This window comes from Pteropus medius, unplaced genomic scaffold, assembly GCF_902729225.1.
Source record: "Pteropus medius unplaced genomic scaffold, Ma_sr-lr_union100, whole genome shotgun sequence".
Taxonomy (NCBI): domain Eukaryota; kingdom Metazoa; phylum Chordata; class Mammalia; order Chiroptera; family Pteropodidae; genus Pteropus; species Pteropus medius.
Window position 1 is genome coordinate 1551608 of NW_024350922.1, and position 16909 is coordinate 1568516.

General features: G+C 51.0%; 1 protein-coding gene across 1 annotated transcript; it reads right to left on the reverse strand.

Moving 5' to 3' along the window:
- Window positions 1-2886: 2886 nt before the first annotated feature.
- DCTN5 (dynactin subunit 5) lies at window positions 2887-16897 on the reverse strand. The gene is made up of 6 exons (XM_039840214.1): window positions 16802-16897; window positions 16008-16076; window positions 12682-12800; window positions 10618-10729; window positions 7463-7565; window positions 2887-4675 (listed from the first exon to the last, which is right to left on the reverse strand). Exons 1-6 carry the CDS (start codon window positions 16847-16849, stop codon window positions 4578-4580), a joined length of 549 nt encoding a protein of 182 aa, XP_039696148.1. The 5' UTR covers window positions 16850-16897; the 3' UTR covers window positions 2887-4577.
- Between the last annotated feature and the right edge of the window lie 12 nt (window positions 16898-16909).

The following is a 16909-nucleotide window of genomic DNA, read 5'->3' on the forward strand; positions in this document are numbered from 1 at the left end:
TTTTTATTGAAGTTGATTCTATTTACAGAGAGTACATATCACAATGGTACAGCTCCGTGAATTTTCAGAAACTGAACACACCCCATGTGAACAGCATCCAGACCGGGCAAGAGAGCACTGCTGACACCCCAGCAGCACCCCTCATGCATTGTGTTGGGGTCCCCAAGACCGCAGCCCCAGCTCAATGGTGCACTAGGATGCGCAGGTACTCTGCACACAGCCCGCTCTGGGCCAGCCAGGGTCGACTCGAGCAGAAGGCTGCGAAGCCAGATCAGCCAGGGGCCAGGCGCGCAGAGCAGAGTCCGGAGGACATCAGGGCCCAGCTTCCCAGCGCCCTCGAACTGGACACGCTTCACTCCTCCAGCAGGGCGCTGTGGCCACGCGTGCAAGACAGCTCTCCTGGGGGCTGCTGGCACACGCTGTTGGCACAAACAGCTCAGGCAGAGTGAGCTGCTCCTCCCTTAGGGAATGACGCGAAGCCAAGTGCGAGCTCCCCGTCGCCAGCCCGGGGCCACCCTTGCACACAGGCCTGGCCAAGCAGAGTGGTGTCAGGCCTGCTCTGTCAACACTCTTCGGCACAGTTCACCCCTCGGCCCTTGGCCCAGGCTGCTGGACACCAAAATCATCCATGGGCCCTGCACGAAAGGCGCGGCCACCCTGCAGACCTGCTCTCACTCACACTGTTAGGGGCCCTGGATTTAACCAGTTAAAATGAAACGGCTCCATTAACCACACGAGTCTCTCAGGGAGCCAGGCGGCCTCCCCGTTTCCATCTGGCTCGTTTGTGCCTGGTCCGCGGCGCGGGTATAGCATGGCTGTGGCCGGTGAGTTCAAGCCGACCTGCAGCCTTCTGGGGCGGGGCTGGTGTGGTGACGGGCACCTGCGGTCCCCCTGGAAGCAGGTTCACGATGTTAGGGCACCCCGGGCAGGACACATGCCAGTCAGGCCCGGCGTAGCCGACCACGGGCCTCCCGCCCCAGCGCCTCCAGGCCAGCGTGAGAAGTTGGTCCAGTCCTCAGTGTCTGGGACTGCCAAGGCCCCCGAGGAGTCAGCACCAAAGTGCTGCTTGTCCGTGACACTGGTTCCGCCACCTCATGAGTGGGGATGGCACTTGCCGGTGTCCTGCCAGGAGAGTGCAGCGACCGCCCCCAGCCCGTGGTCACCGTCAGCGCTGGCAGGCGTGCCCGCAGCTCGGTCTGCACTCATGCACACACCGTGCGTGGAAAGGCGGCACTGGAGAGGCTTCAGGAAGTTTCCGTCACGAAGACACGAAGCGTCCAGGAATAGTTCTGGACAGCAAAGCCCAGAAATGCCGTCCCCTGCCCAGGGCTTCCCGGGCGCCAGCTGTTCGCTTTTGCTCCACTGCTACCAAACCGGCATGCCCCGCCCACCAGCAATCCTCACTACCTTTTCAGCCCGCTCTTCCCCATTCCAGGCCTCTCACCTGGAAGGACAGTACACAAAAGGCCTAAAAGCGCTCAGCCAGTAAGACTTGCTCAGGAACTGGTCAGGACGAGTGATGGGCTGAACTGTCCTCTCTCCAAAGTCACATGCTGAAGCCCTCACCCCCGGGCCTCAGCACACGGCTATATCGGAAGAGAGGGCCTTTAGAGAAGTAACTGAGGTTAAAACGGTGGTCATTAGGGTGGTCCTGATCCAGTATGACAGATGTCCTTATAGAAAGAGAGGAGGACACAGTCAACACAGAGGGGTGACCACGTGAGGACAGCCTGAGAGCGGCCATCTGCAAGCCAAGGGGAGAGTCAGGAGAAAGCAGCCCCGCCCACACCTTGATTTCAGCTTCCGACATCCGCAACTGTGAAAGAAGACATCTCTGCTGCTTAAGCGCCCCATCTGTGTCTGCGATGGCAGTCCTGGCAGACCAATAGAGGATGAAATCCCAAATTTTCAAAAACTGCACAATGGGTCTGCATAAACCCCTACCCCTTTACCCAGAGGGCAGCCTAGAGGGGACTATCCCTTCCTAGAGACAGCGAGGTCTGAGTGACCGACCTACCTTACCACGGTGAAAGTGAGGAGGCCGTGTGTGGCTGTCGGCACACGGTGGCGAATACGTCTAATCCAGAAACCGGTCGGTGAGACGTTCCCCAGGGAGGCCCAGAGGCTGATCTGTCAAAAGCAGCAGGAGTGGTCACGGTCCCTGGGATGTGGCCTCCCCCGCCTGGCAGTGCTTGGCAGGGATCACCGGTCAGGATGCAGTCAGCCTCTGCATCTGAGCAGAGAGCCGGCCAGCTACGTGGTTTTAGATGGTACCATTGGAGAACAGGCCCTGTGCTGCAGGCTCTTGATGTAACCCAGCTGGTCCGGCCAGCATCCGCAATGCTGTTTTCATAATTCAGACGGGCCTAGTCTGTAGTGGTTCCCGAGGCCTGGTCTGGGGCACAGCTGGCGATGAGGCTGGGACAGCGCATGGCAGCCAGTCTGTTTTCAGCTTCCGGTCAGGCCCTGGCAATCAGGATCAGTGAATCTGGGATTCCGAATGAGCCAGCTGCTTGCCTCTGGCAGTGCCAGCCAGCCATGGACCAAGTCCAAGTGACAAGCCAGGCTTCCTTTGTATCCTGTCCATCTTAGAGTCCGAACTGACCCACTCAAAAATAGCATGCCAGACTAGGCGTTCATCAGCCAATATGGGTCAGACATTTGATTTCGGAAAGGGCTCATTAGCAATTTAACTGCTTTTCAAATTCCAAATGTGTATTTCCATACAGCACTTGCCTCTCTTTTCACGCTGTCTCCCTCTCTGCAGGGGCTCCGACAGACACAGATCACAGCAGAAATCACCGGTTACGGAGACTCGTTCTGGTTCCAGTATCCGAAGAATTTACATCCTAGTTTACTGGTAGCAAAACGCAAGAAAGCTATATGCCCGCCAACACCGTCTTGATTTTATTTTACTGCATCTTCCTTTGATTGAGATGATCCCTCTAGTATTTATGAAATTGTAAACATGTTAAATTAACTATCATATATCCGAATACAATAGCCACAAAATACAAAGCCATCTTTAAAAACGTCCCCCTTTGCTCACCGCAAACTCACGCACACCCCAGCAGTGAGTTCAGCATTTACAGGGTTACGCTCTTGCAGGCCCTCAGCGTTAACTCCTTCCTGCACAGGCCCCTTCAGGAACCAGCTCCCACACATCCACTGTGCATCCACTGTTGCAGGGCCAGATTCTAAGCAAGGGCCTCAACCAATAACATTAGTTTTCATCCATACATGTGAACGAAACTGAGCGCCCGAGGGGAGAGTGACCACCTTAAAATGACTTATTTCGCTTGTCAATCTTTTAATGCACAACATAAAAAACAATGACAAACCAAGCAGTTTTAAACTGAACTGAGTGGCGAGAACTACGTTAGCTGATTCTGCAAACCCCACAGCTGGGTATCGAGTCGAGACACTCTTGCTCGACCCCGGCCTTCAAGACTGCACCGACCCACCCACTCACCGACGACTCGGACCTAAGCAAGGCCAGTCTTCTCAGACCTTCACTTCTAAGTCCTCCTCCTAAGCCAAGAGGTCAGAGCCGGGCCAAGAAGGGTTATGCTGTCCCTCAGAGGATGGCACGAGTGGCCTTGGCAACTCGCTGCTCGTGGCTCCGTGCCCGCAGAATGGTTCCAAGAGGCCCCCGTGTGGACACGTGACTGGGCCCACGTGCAGACACCCGGTCCGGACGGTGAGGGTTACAGCAGATGTGGGCGGGCAACAGTTGGTTCAGGGCCCGGGAACAAGGTCACGCTTTGTCTTCAGTGAAATCAGTGAGACAAGGTGCATCCTGTGACCCCAAATTCCCGAGGCAAGGAGAGGCTGCCAGACCAGCCATCCACATGGGCACCTCAAATCTAGGACTTCGCAAAAATAAAACTGGGTGCTAAGGGCCCCCCTTTCAGTAAACACCAAAAGCCTAGAACAAAATAGAATGCTACAAAGTCTCCTCTGAGTTCCCTTGGTTAAATGACAGTTAAGGTCCCTCGGGGAAGGAGAGAGATACTAACCACCCCTCCCTTCAAGGTTCAGTAGCCAAATGAAGCTGGGCTCTAAAAAGCCACACACATTTTTCCCCTCCAAGATTATGAGCAACTGCGACAACTGACCAAACATGCCGGCGGCCGGGAAGCTGAGCGTGACCCCGGTGAGTGGTGCTGGCAGTGGGGAGGGGATGGGTGACGTAGGTAGCGCGGCAGTGGCGTGCCCGCCACGTGGGGCAGGGCACTCTGCTCTGCGGCCTGTTTCAGGTAGGACCCAGCCACCCGCAGGACCAAGGGAAGGAGAGCTGGGAACAGATGACTTTGTCCCACAAATCACGGTATGACGCGACTGTCAAAAGAGACACCTGAAGCACCGCATTTGGAGACAATCCCAACGTTCTATTATGAAAGTCTGAAGAGCTCAGGGCCTGGGAGGGCTGAGAACTCTGAAGAATCAGAAAGCCAACGACGATGACAAAGGAAGGCAAGAGTCAACGACACGGAGCTCGGCCAATGCGGACCGGCTCGCTTTGTCCCCGAGTTCATCTTAGAGCTCAAGCGAATTCAGGGTGTGAGGCAGAGACATCAGACCTGAGTCAAGGGCAGAAACTTCTGGTAGTAGCTTTTGGTGACGTCAATCATCAGCTCCTGGGTACATTCTGGGAGCTCGCCCGAGAAGAGTCCTGGGGAAAGAAAGACTGGTCATTGCAAGGCCAGGCAGGCCTGCAGCTCTGGCTCCTGCGGTCACCACGGGCCAGGCAGGCCTGTGGCTCTGGCCCCTGCCGAAGCCCTCCCTTGAGCGGTGAATGCCAGAATGCTAGGTGTCCATCTTAGGTGCCAACAAAGTATTTCCACTGACCATGTCTCCTAGGTGACGTGAGCCTGAGTGTGGGGGACACAGAGCACCACTCCCAAGGTGGAGAAGCCCCTTCCAGGTGAGAGGTGGGCATGGCGCTGCGAGGCCTGAGCAGGTTAAGGCGTCTCTGCCCACACCAGACAGCGTCCAGAAAGGACTGGGCCACACCTTGGGCTCTGCTGTGGCACCTGCTGGGCAAGCCTAGGTGGGTGCCCGAGGTAAGACACTGCCCTGTTCACAGTGAGACCGAACGCCACGCCCGCACATGCCAGATACAGGCCCATGACGGCGGGAGCAGAACAGAACCACCCAACGGAGATGGGCCAGCGAACCGAAGAACTGTAACGCTTACGACTGCTCTCAAGAACGACGTAGGAGCACCTGGCAAAGCTTTTAAAAGTTCGTGTCCTATGACCTGACAATTTAGCTTCGAAGGACTTGTTCCACAGATAACGTCGCCCAATCGTGACACATGGACAGGAGCGCCAGTGCAGCAGTGTCTAATCGTGAAAAACCAGGTGCCGTGTGATTTCTAATGATCTTCTATACCAGGGCACCGGCTGGCTACACTGTGGGACACTTACACAGCGAAAAACACACAACCCTTAAAAGGAACCAGGTGACTCTCTGCCTGCTGGCAAGGAAAAGGCGAGTTTCCAAACTGTGATGTATGTATAGTCTCGTATATCCGTATAAACACACGAACCTATATACTCATGTGTATATAAACACACACAAACCTGCTTGTACACATATATAAAGAAACTAACAAGAATAGAAAAAAGAGGTATAAAAACACAAAATTCTCATGGGCACCTTTTACAAACTAGTAGTCCATGTTAGATTTGCAGACATGTTTAGACTGCACAGTATTTAATCTTCCTTAAAAATCAGTAGCCAACATTTAAAAATTCAGAGGTATCACTTAAAAATTCAGATCTTCAGCTCTCATGCAAATACCCGAAGGGCTCATAACACCAGGCTCGCACTCCTGAACAGCTACGATAGGCCATTCAGCCATTCGCATGACCTGCCTGGTTCCCGGGGCCCGAGGTTTGGGTTCCCAGCCCAGGCTCTTTCTGGATGGTTCACCTTTCAATCCGTTCCCTAACGTAGCTGCGTGCCATGGGGCCTCCAAAAACGTGCCGGCCTTCCTGCAACCCAGAGCCTCTCCGTTAAAGATGGACATGGCCAACAGCAGCCTCTAGATGGTGAGCACTTGTGAAACTACATGAACAGACAGGAGGCGTGTCCTCACAGTGCCAAGAGGAGCGGACTCCACATGAGGGGTCTCAGGGCCAGTCAAGGCCCTCTCGCTGAGCGGCTGACGCCCCGGACGACCCATCTTCTCTACACCTGTTTTCTCACGCAATGGTCTCTAAGGTGAATCCTTCACCAGAACCTCCAAATCCAGTGTCTGTGTGGGTTGGAAACACATAGCAGTGGTCCCCTGCCTTCTGCCGTCTGTGTTCGGTCAGCGTGAGTCCGCTTAAGGACCTTCGGTAACTTAAGAAAGATTAAGAGAGTCCTCCAGCCATACACCTGTTGCCTCAGGTCACACTGACCATCCAAGCTCGCACTCGCTAAGAACGACGCTTTCTCGTGGCGGGAACCCAAGATGGGGAGACTTACTGAATAAGCCTCTCCCCGCTCTGCAAACGCAGAGGCACACGAAAAGGCAGAACGGCCAGTTACTCCCCAGGGAACCCTAGTGGACGATGCTGTACACCTCGCACCCAATGATCTGAGTAACGAGACTTTTCTTAACTGGAAAAGCAATTAAACCTCCCAGTGGTAGGCATCGCAGACTGTGACTCTCTCTTCATATGATCCTCCATGTGAATCTGGGACGTGCCTCTGAGTGCGCCATGTGACTGCAAGTGTGTGGAACGGCGTGTGAAGCTGTCCCAGGGTGGGGTGGCATCTTGGTCCTCCTTTGATTTTCAGTGTTTCCTCACATGCTGTATCACTGGGGACTCTGAGCTCACGAGGGGCTGTACCCAAGGGCACTCTGCCAGCCAAAGTCCAAAAGTGACGTTTGAGCTGCCCTCACGCGGCCCACAGCTCCAGTGGTCTCAGCTCACGTTCTGTTAACCCTGTGACTTGGGCGTTCTTGGGCAGGGTGGGAAGTACAGGCTCAAACTCCAGCCACCGAGAGGGTAAGGCTGTGCTCAGTACTATCTGGAGACTTTCTTTTTCCATGCAGAGAGCCCAGGCTTCTCTATGCTCTTCCTGTGCCGGGCACGGGCCTGTTCTACATCACCTACTGCAGGGTAACCCTTCAAGGGGGTCTGTGCCATGTGTGGGTGCACGGTGTTCTCTCAGCCCCTCACGATCTCAAACCCTGAGTCACTCTATACTGGGGACGGCATCAGCCAAAGCATCGTCACAGCATCTGGTTAGTCTCCTCTTTGCTTCCTACCCTTGACAACTTCTTTATCCTGTTATGCATTTAAAAAGATACTTGTTGTGCTTTAGATAGCATTCCTAGGTACGCTGTAACAGAAGTTTTAAGTGAGCTAGACACACGTGCACTGTCAGAGCCAGAAATGGCAGGCATTACTTTTGTGAAGGAAAATGAACTGGAGTTGTAAGAATCAACACCCAAGGTTACCTGGGCAGCCTGAGAAGACGGTGAACGGGGGGACCACAGTCTCTGGGGGTAATACCGTGTTGTCGAGAATTCTGCAGCAGTCTTTCAGCACACACCGGCGCCCCTGAAATTAAAACCTTGTTACTGGGGTGTAGATAAGGGAACGGGAGTGAAGTCGTCTCGTCTGCTGTGGAAGGCCATGTTACACTTTCTCCATTCACAATGTCATATAATAGCCAGAAACAGTGACAAGAAGAGTGGCCACAATTCTCTACTTCAGATGGGACCTGCCAAGCAGGAGGAGGTGGTGTGCGTGTGCGCGCACACGTGCATACACATTTCGGGCAGGGCTTGTATGCCAGGACAGTTCAGGTTATCTTAGGCATTATGAACTATGTGAAATTTGGTTTTCCAAAGATTCTGTTTAATTTTCCTTTTTCCTTTATCGAATTTAGCAGACATCTGTTGCTTTGCTTGTCCAACATCCACTGTTCTTTCCTGTACTCTCCTGTACACTCCTTGGGAACCCCCCCAGCGCTATGTCTGCCCTGTGCTCCAGCCCCACCCCACGCTGGCCATGGAGACTGGCGAGGGAGTGTGCATCTGCACCACATCAGTCTGACGAGTCTCGGCGTCGGGGCTTCTGCTGAGACCACTGGTAAAGCAGCTCTTTCCGATGGAGTTTCTGGGGTGCAGGGTGGAAGCTGGGACTGGCCACCTCGTTTCCATGACGGAGACTCTGCCTGAGAGCCCCCCAGAGGAAAATGGAAAGAAAGGAGACAGATCTTCATGACGGCAACCGAGGCCCAGAGCCACTGGGCCTGGAATCAGGGCCCACTCCCGCACCTATGGTCTGTGGCCCATGGCAGCCCATCTGTGCGTTCTGCATGTTTGGGCTGAACCATAAGCTCGGCTTTATCCACTGCCATCTTTCAGCTCTGCTATCACCCCCAGCGCTGAGGCAAGGTCTGGGGGTCAGCAGCGTCACAGGTAAGGGCGAAGAGAGGCTTGTGTAGTTTGGAGCTGTGCCCTCGACTCTCGGCTCTAAGTGTCGTTTCTCTACCGACCTGAGCTGCGTTTCCATCCCCAGGGCCTATAAGCCATATGTTCTGGTCACACACCCTGACACAGTATACCTGGCTGAGAACGGGGAACCCCTAACAAACCCAGGACAATGCTAACTCATCCCGATCTCAGATTTTACCAAAGAAGAGGAAAAATACTTGGATTTGTTAGTGTTCAAATTTTCCCATTAAATACCCAAACATGTATTTCTGGGAATTCCCACGAAGATCATCAAATGACTTTTTTCACAAAGCTTATACCTATAAGGTCTGACTCTCTTCAATGACTACTAGATTGTCTCAGCTGGGTGGATAATGGCCTTGGCGATAACTGGCCAAGTCTTCAGATCAGAAGTCAGTCATGATTGCAGCTCTTCGCTCCTTGCAAAGTTCTCTCCTATGAAGTACCTGCTATTGGCAACTTCAAAACTCCAGCAGTTGGCCAGCCCCGCTGGGGAGGCCCAAATCAATGCGAAGACGACATCTGACCTCCTAATAATTCAGACTAAGCACATGGGGCACCGAGCAGAAGGAAACAGGAAGTGCTGCACAAGGCATGACACACCCACCTATGGGGGTCTGTACTCAACGGCCTGGAAAGGAACGGTGGGCATGTAACTTCTCTCTGTGCCACCAGAGCCACACAGCCTGTAAGTACCTGCTTTGTCCACTTGTTGGCCAGTCTGCTCACTCAGAGATATGATCTCAATTGGGTTTCAGAGCGCTCTGGGTAAACTGATCAATAAATTAGTAGCAAAATAAAAAACGTAGGCACTTCTTAGACATGATGGATTGGCAATAGCTGAGGAGGTTAAAAGCTGAAACTTCTTTATTCTTTCCTGGAGGACCTTCCACGGAGGGGTCCGGACCCACAGGCGGCACCATTAAGCCACCTGTGCCTCCTGATGTAGCCTGCTTAGCATCCCTGAGCCTTGGCTTCCGCATCTGTGAAACAGGCTGTAAAACCAAAGGGCAGGGGTGCTGCCAGGGCCGAATGGCCCATGTGCAAGCGGAGCACGACGGGAGGGCCCACCACCCCTGGCAGCTCCAGCTCACAGGTCCGCCTTCACGCAGCCAGAGAAGCCGGCTGCCACGCAGGATGCTGTGGGAGGATCTCTGTGACATGGGGCTGCTAGCTCTGAGGAAGAACTTTTCTCCCGAGATGACCGGGGAATCTATAAAGGCTCAGAAACCAAGGACCGCCAATACTGAGCGACGATGTCGCGAGTCAATGCCAAGAGGCACAGGCAACAGGACCGGAGTTCCCCAAGCTCGGGGACAGCACGTGGGTGTTAACCCTGCTGGCTCTCCGCTCTGGGAATGAGTGCTGCTCTGCTGGTGTGTCCACTTTGCTGAGGGAATCCTCAGAAAAACACGGCTGTGGCGTGGAAAGCTGGCCTTGTCAAACGGCGTGAGGGGACAGGACCCACTTCACTTTCTTCCCCCTTCCTCAATGGCGGGCCCAGCCAAAGACCTTCTGTGTCGAATACGTACTCAGGGCCTCTGAGGGGATACCGGCAGAATGGCCGCCGCCCAGAACTGAGCCGCGGGTCAGGCTGGAACGTTTTCGCAGCACCGTGGACCCGTGGCTCCTGGAGCACTACCTGCGGGTCTGCTGCGAGTCTCTGGGTACTTCGGGGTCTGAGTCTTACTCAGAACAGGAAGCTGGCGCCTCACTCCACTGGACTGGGAGTTCCCTGGGGTACGGCAACAGGAAGGCCAGACCGCAGCATGGCCATTAGCACCGCCTGGGTGCAAATCCCAGCTCTACCACCTCAGAGCCTCGTCGACTCCCCTAACATCTAAGGTCTTCGGTCTTGTCCTCTGCAGGGAGGGTCATAACAGCACCCACCACCCTGGTTGTGAGGGCGACGGCTGTGAAGAGTAAATGAGAAAAACCAAAGGGACAGGTTCAACATCATGTGGAAGACGTTCGGTAAGGATGAGCTGTGATTACCGATGCCTAGAAGACGCTCCAAACCCAATGATAATTCCAGCAGGCCAGACGCTACTCCTACCCTGCCTGCCCTCAGAAGCAGAGACCCTCTGCTGTGGGGGACGGGAGCTGGGCGGGAAGTGAGGCCACTGGGCCAGCCGAGCTGCCATACTCACAATCACGCAGTTCTTGCCGACGTGGACGTAAGAGCCGATCTGAGCTGCGTTGACCACACAATCCTCCTCAATGAAAACGTGGTCCCCGATGTGTAAAGGGAAGAACGCGACACTACGGGAAGAGAAGATGAACAAGGGAGGTCAAGGCCGAATGCCTGGTCAGGACTCGCGGAACGGCAGGCTGTGATCCGGACCGCGGCACCCTGTCTCAGTGACTGTTCCCAGCAAGGAAAGAATCCTCAGGCTAGAGAGAGGCTATGACGTAGGAGAGGAAAAGGACTACGAGCTCAAAATCAGAAACAGCAGACCAAGAAGTGGGCAAGGAAACAGCGAGGCAGCAGGGGCGAGACTTTCAAAGCTAAAAGAACTGGCGCCAAGTAAAAATGAATGAGTGTTTGCTCATTCCTGCTCCTTTGCAAACGCTCACGGATCAGTGTCAGTGATCTGCTCTAGAATGTGTCAGGGGACTGACGTCAGGTTCATGGGCTACGGATTCAAGCACCCCATGTTCTGAAAACGTACACATTCACTGTTCTCCGTGGGTGCCTGCGATATGCCACGTGCTCTGCTAGGACCTGGGGCTGTGACGGCGACCAACGGGATGCGACCCTGGCGGGGGGGCCACAGTCAGGACTGGATGAGAAGCAAATGATTACACAGGAATTAGCTGCAACCGTGAAAGTGCCACAGAGGAAGACCACGTCGTGTGAGCACACGACAAGGGACCACGCAGCCTGGAGGCTGGGGGAGGCTTCGTTGAAGGCGGCACACAGGCCAAGACCTGAAGGACGAGGAGGGTTAGCAGGCCTCCTCCAGACTTCTGACATGGTCCCGACGTGCAGGACTCTTCGAATGTCACTGACAGGGTGCCGCGGCCACATTTACAGGAGACTTCGGCACTGTGGACAGAAGCTATGTGGACTGGGACGCGTGTACAGCAGCTGGGTGCTCCCTGGCTCTGTCGTCACGAGTGTTCTGTCAGAGACGACATCTGTCCTCCACGGACCTAGGGTTTCTTTAAATCTTTCCTGATGCACTCGTGTCTGTAGTCTGTGCTCCCTGTGTGGCAATGGCGTCCTCGAGTTCCTCACGGTCTACGGTAGTACCGCCAGTTCTCCGTTTCAAATTACATTCCCAACTTTGTGCGTTGCTTGGTCTGGCACAGCAACACGCACGAGGAAGCCCACATCCACTTTCTGTTCAGGGGGCGCTCCTTGTAGCTTCCTGTTTCTATGTAACCTCTCACGTGCGCTATTCTTTACACATCCCTCCGCCACCAACAACCGTGCTTTTCCTGGACCGCATCTAGCCTGGCAGCGCCTTTATCAGAAGGTAGGGTCGACACCTCTGGCAGAGTATGGGTCACTCTGTGAAACCACGAGGTTTTGCGTTTCCCCGCAGGAGCCTCGGACCCAGTGAGCGTACGCTCCCTGTGAACAACCTCCAGTGGCTCCTGGCGCCAAGCCCAGTATGTCAGGGGACCCCTGGAGGCCAGCATGGCTATGGGAGATGAGGGAGTATGCCTACACAATACCTCTAGTTGTACCTGTTGGAAACTAAATGAAAAAGCAATATAAACAAGGGGCTAAGGCAGCATGGCTGGCCCAGGAGGAAACGGGGAAAATACAGCCAACCCAGGAGAGAGGAGAGGGAAGCGGAAATGCAGAGAGAAAGACAGACAGACAGTACGATCGGAGACAGGGAGTGGCAGACAGACGGAATAGGTGGCTTGATTCTGGCCAGCCGCCCAGTTCCAGGGTTTGGCCCTGGTGAAGCTGGGCCCCTTTTTCTACTCTTAGATTCCATCAAACATGCACGTGTCTGTTTAATCAGAACCCCTTTGCTTTGCTGTCGTAGTGGATTCTGTCTCTGGCAACCAACCACCAACTGGACCAAGACAACCACCACCAGGGGTGTGTTCCTTAAGGTGAAACCTTGTTCAATGTCCCAAACAACAGCACAGGCCTGCTCCTTATACCACGATCTAACACTTGGAAAACATGTGTTATCTACACCAGGAGCAGCAGCCCCCTAAGGCTGAAACGAGATAATTCAATTACATACCCTTTGCTGAATTTCTTGAACGGTGGCCTTATGACACTCCGACTTTTCACAACGCAGTGACGTCCAACCCTGACATTCGCCAGATCCCCCCGGATAATGCAGTCGTTCATCACGACGGTCTGTAAACAAGGCACACACAGAAAGCTGCCGGCACAGCTGACGCACAGCAAAACGGAGCAGGGGACGAGACACCGAGAGGGAGTCACGCGGAGACCTACGGAGTCACGTGTTCTGTCACATGGGGTAACTTTGTGATTGGAGACCCAGTTTGGATCCTGATTTGAACCAACCAACCATAAAAACATCTTGAGATGCTGGAAGGACTGAACGTGAACTGAGGATGAGATGACGTTAGGGAAATACAGGCCCATATTCTCACATGGCAACGACCGGCTTGGGTGGCACGCATCTTCCCGTCCACTAAGCCCACGACTCCATTTTTATGCCCCATCTTTACTCATATGATCTAACCCTGCAGGTGCTGTGACACCTGATATAAGGGCTCAGGAAAACAGAAATGTCAAAATCCTGAAAGGGACAGGGGCTGGGAACACATGTGGATTGTTCGTAATAGCAAAAAATTAGACACAAAATTCCTATCCACTGACAGGAATTGTACACAGCTGTGAAAATGCACACACTACAACGAATCTTAAAAATGGATAGTGCGATACACATTTTTTGTTGTCATTATTATAATAATTGTGTGTAAACAAAAATAAGTCATAAAAAACCAAGTAAAGCTAAACATGTATTATCCAGGGATACATAAGTACGTGACAAAACTTTTTTTCAAAGGAAGGATTGATAAGACACGAGATTCAGGATGGTGGTTCCCTCTTGGATCAAGGCAAAGAAAGGGGTAGGAGAGGAACACGAAGGTGGCACTGTATTGCTACGCATCATGTCCCAGCTCCACGGCTGGGTGCTGGGTTCACGGTGTTGACTTCATTTTTATGCTTCACAATACATATGTATGTTAACTACTCTTTTGTATGTGCCAAATATTGCCAAACGAAACACCTTTTTAAAAAAAAAACAGACGGCCTGAACAACCAAATTAATCTTGAAAAAGAACAAAGGTGGAGGACTCAAAAGTTACTACAAAGCTACAGTAACCAAAACAGTATAGTGCTGACGTAAGAACAGACATAACGACCAATGGAACAGAACTGAGGGTCCACAAATCAACCCACACATTTATGACCAACTGATTTTCTACGACGGAGCCAAGACCATCCAATGGGGAAGGAGCAGTCTCTTTAACAAATGGTACTGGGAAAACTGGACTTCCAATTAATTAATTAAGACCCCTACATCACACTATAAATGTAAATTAACTCAAAATGAATCAATGACCTAAATATAAGCACTAAAACCATAAAGCACTAAAAGAAAAAATAGGAGTAAATCTTCGTGACCATGGGTTTGGCGATGGTTGCTTATATATGACAACAAAAACTTGAGTGATAAAAGAAAAAATAGATAAATTTGGCTTCATCCAAATTAAAACCTTTTGTTCATCAAAGGACATTATCAAGAAAGTGAAAAAACTACAGAATGGTAGAAAGTATATACAATCATATGTAGAAAGTATATACAATCATATGTCTCGTAAAGATTTAATATCCAGAACATGTAGAGAACTCCTACAAGTCAGCAACAAAGACAACACAATTTAAAAATGGACACTGAATAGACATTTCTCCAAGGAAGAATACAAATGGCCAATAAGCACATGAATAGATGTTTATCCTTAGTCATTGAGGAAATGCAAATCAAAACCGCAATGAGATACCTTTCATCTCCACATCCAAAAAACGGAAAATGACAAGTGTTGGGGAGGATTCGGAGAAGTTGGTACTCTCCTGTGTGGCAGTGGGGATGCAAAATGATTCAGCCCTTGTGGAAAACAGTTACAAAGTCACAAAGGCAAACACAGAATTACCACTCCTAGGTATATAGCCGAAGGAACTGAAAACTGACTCAAACAGATACTGCAGCACCATGTTCATTACAGTGTTGCCCACAACCTCCACAAGGCGGAAACCACCCATCCGTCTACTGACAGAAGAATGGATAAACAAAGTGTGACAAAGTGTGATCTATGCATGCAACAGAATATCATCCAGCCACGGAAAAAAAAAACCATAATTCTGATATATCTTACATGGATGAATCTTGAACACATTATGCCAAGTGAAATAAGCCAGACCAAGAAAAGTACAAATATAGTATGACTCCACTTAAATAAAATATCTGGAACAGGCAAACTCGTAGAAACAGAAGATAGACTGAGGTGACCAGGAACTGTGGGGAGATGGGAATGAGAATTATTCCTTAAAAAGTACAGAGTTTCTGTCCGGGTAATGGAAGAATTTTGGAGAAAGGGTGGTGATGGCTGTACAACATTGACTATAATTAAAGCCAATGAACTGCACACGTAAAATGGTTAAAGCGACAAATTGTGTCATAGCTGTATTACCACAATAAAAATAAAATCTCTGCCAAATCACAGAGAATGTTTGGGAATTAAAGAGTCAGATGGAGTTAATTGAACTTCCTAATTCTGTGCAAAAGCGATGTTTATAATTCCTAATCATACCTAAGTCTGAACTATATATCTCTTCCATTAAATCTCGTGATGTCAGGGGCTAATGGAGGCAGTGACTGAGTCTCTACTGAAAATACCTGCGATCTTCTGATTACGGCGACTATTTTCCCTCTGGAGGTTATTCCACATGGTAGGAAAAAAATAGACTCCCGTGTTATCAAGTGCAAATATATCCTGATATTTTCTCTGGTTCTGAAATGTTCTAATATTAGTCCTAGGCTTATACTCATCTATTTCAATTTATTCAGACAAGATTCTGAGCCTTCCATATTCCATTTTGCAAATTTGCCTCATATTGTAGTATCTTTCCAAATTCTTACCTTAATTTTAAGAGTTTCAGTTAATACGAAATCATTAAACAGATAATTATATTAGTACTACTTTAGTTTCTGCATTAAAATATTTTGTTACCTATTTATGTTTGTGTCCAACAGTTTAGGGCACACTATGATACTGTACAGAAATTTCAATTTGGGGTACCACTGTATTTTGTTTCTAGCATAAAAGGAAAAAGGCTTTCTGTTGCCTCCTTTTATTAATTTTTTTTTGTATTCAGTAAATCCAACTTGGAGAATGAAAAGAAAATAAAGATGATTTTTTAAATGTGCAGCAATAAACAGGAGGCCTGACAACATTTTATCTGCCTTACTCATGTGATACTTTGTGGAAAGAAAGGAAAGGTACACATCCTGGCGCTGGCTTCGCCCCTTACCTTGCCATTGAGAACGATGTTCTGACTTCCACACAGCACTGACTGGCGGCTAACTTTGTTCCCAGACGCCTGAAAGGAAACAGCAGCAAAGAAGGGTGAGCAAACTGAGTGCGTTCTGGGCCGCAGGTTTGCATCGGGAAAGCTCATATTGGAGAGAAAAGTACTTGAAATGGGGTGTAGTCTTCAATGGAATGAGTCCGGGATATAGAAAAATCAGGGATGGATCAGGAAACTAGAGATTCAAGGAATGGACCCAGAATTTGGATGTGGTGGATCTGTCTACAGCCTAGCGCCAACAGAGACGGGGATCCAGGTCCCAATTCTATACCTTGGTTTTACAGCCCTGAACCCAGGATAATGGCCTTACCGATATCATAAAATTATGAGAATTCAGTGAAAAACTAAATAATAGTAGCAGCGCTGATTGAGCAACTTACACACAACACATATTGATTATAAAGAACCTAACAGTCTTTAGCACATAGTGATAAATAGCGACGGTTAGTTCTCAAAAATAGGTTATTAGAAGCCCAACGCCTGGAGCTGTCATTGATATTAGATGGATGAGGCTTGTGCTGCGGTCTGGAAGGCGTTGTAACTTGCGAGGAAATCAGAAAAGAATAGAAAAGCCTAAACTGGCCACGCAAGGAAAAAAATAACAAAGCCAGACCATCCATCCACGCCCATCCACGGCCCAGGGACCCGCCGCGGTGGGGCTAGGGACAGGACGGGGGCACCGCCCTCCAAGGGACACAGGCCTGGAAAGCGGGGGGCCGCCTCCGGGACACACGCACCGTCTCGATGTACTCGGACTTGTTGTAGAGCAGCTCGCCCAACTCCATGGCCCCCAAGCCCTGGCCGCGGCTGTCAAAGTCTGTCAGCAGGTCTGCGGGTTGGCGACG

Coding starts and splice junctions, on each gene's coding strand:
- DCTN5 (XM_039840214.1), bottom strand. CDS start 16,849: ATGGAGTTGGGCGAGCTGCTCTACAACAAGTCCGAGTACATCGAGACG. Junction 12,801..16,007: donor ACATCGTTCTCAATGGCAAG/GTAAGGGGCGAA, acceptor CCTTGTTTACAG/ACCGTCGTGATGAACGACTG. Junction 4,676..7,462: donor CGTCTTCTCAGGCTGCCCAG/GTAACCTTGGGT, acceptor TTCTTTCCCCAG/GACTCTTCTCGGGCGAGCTC.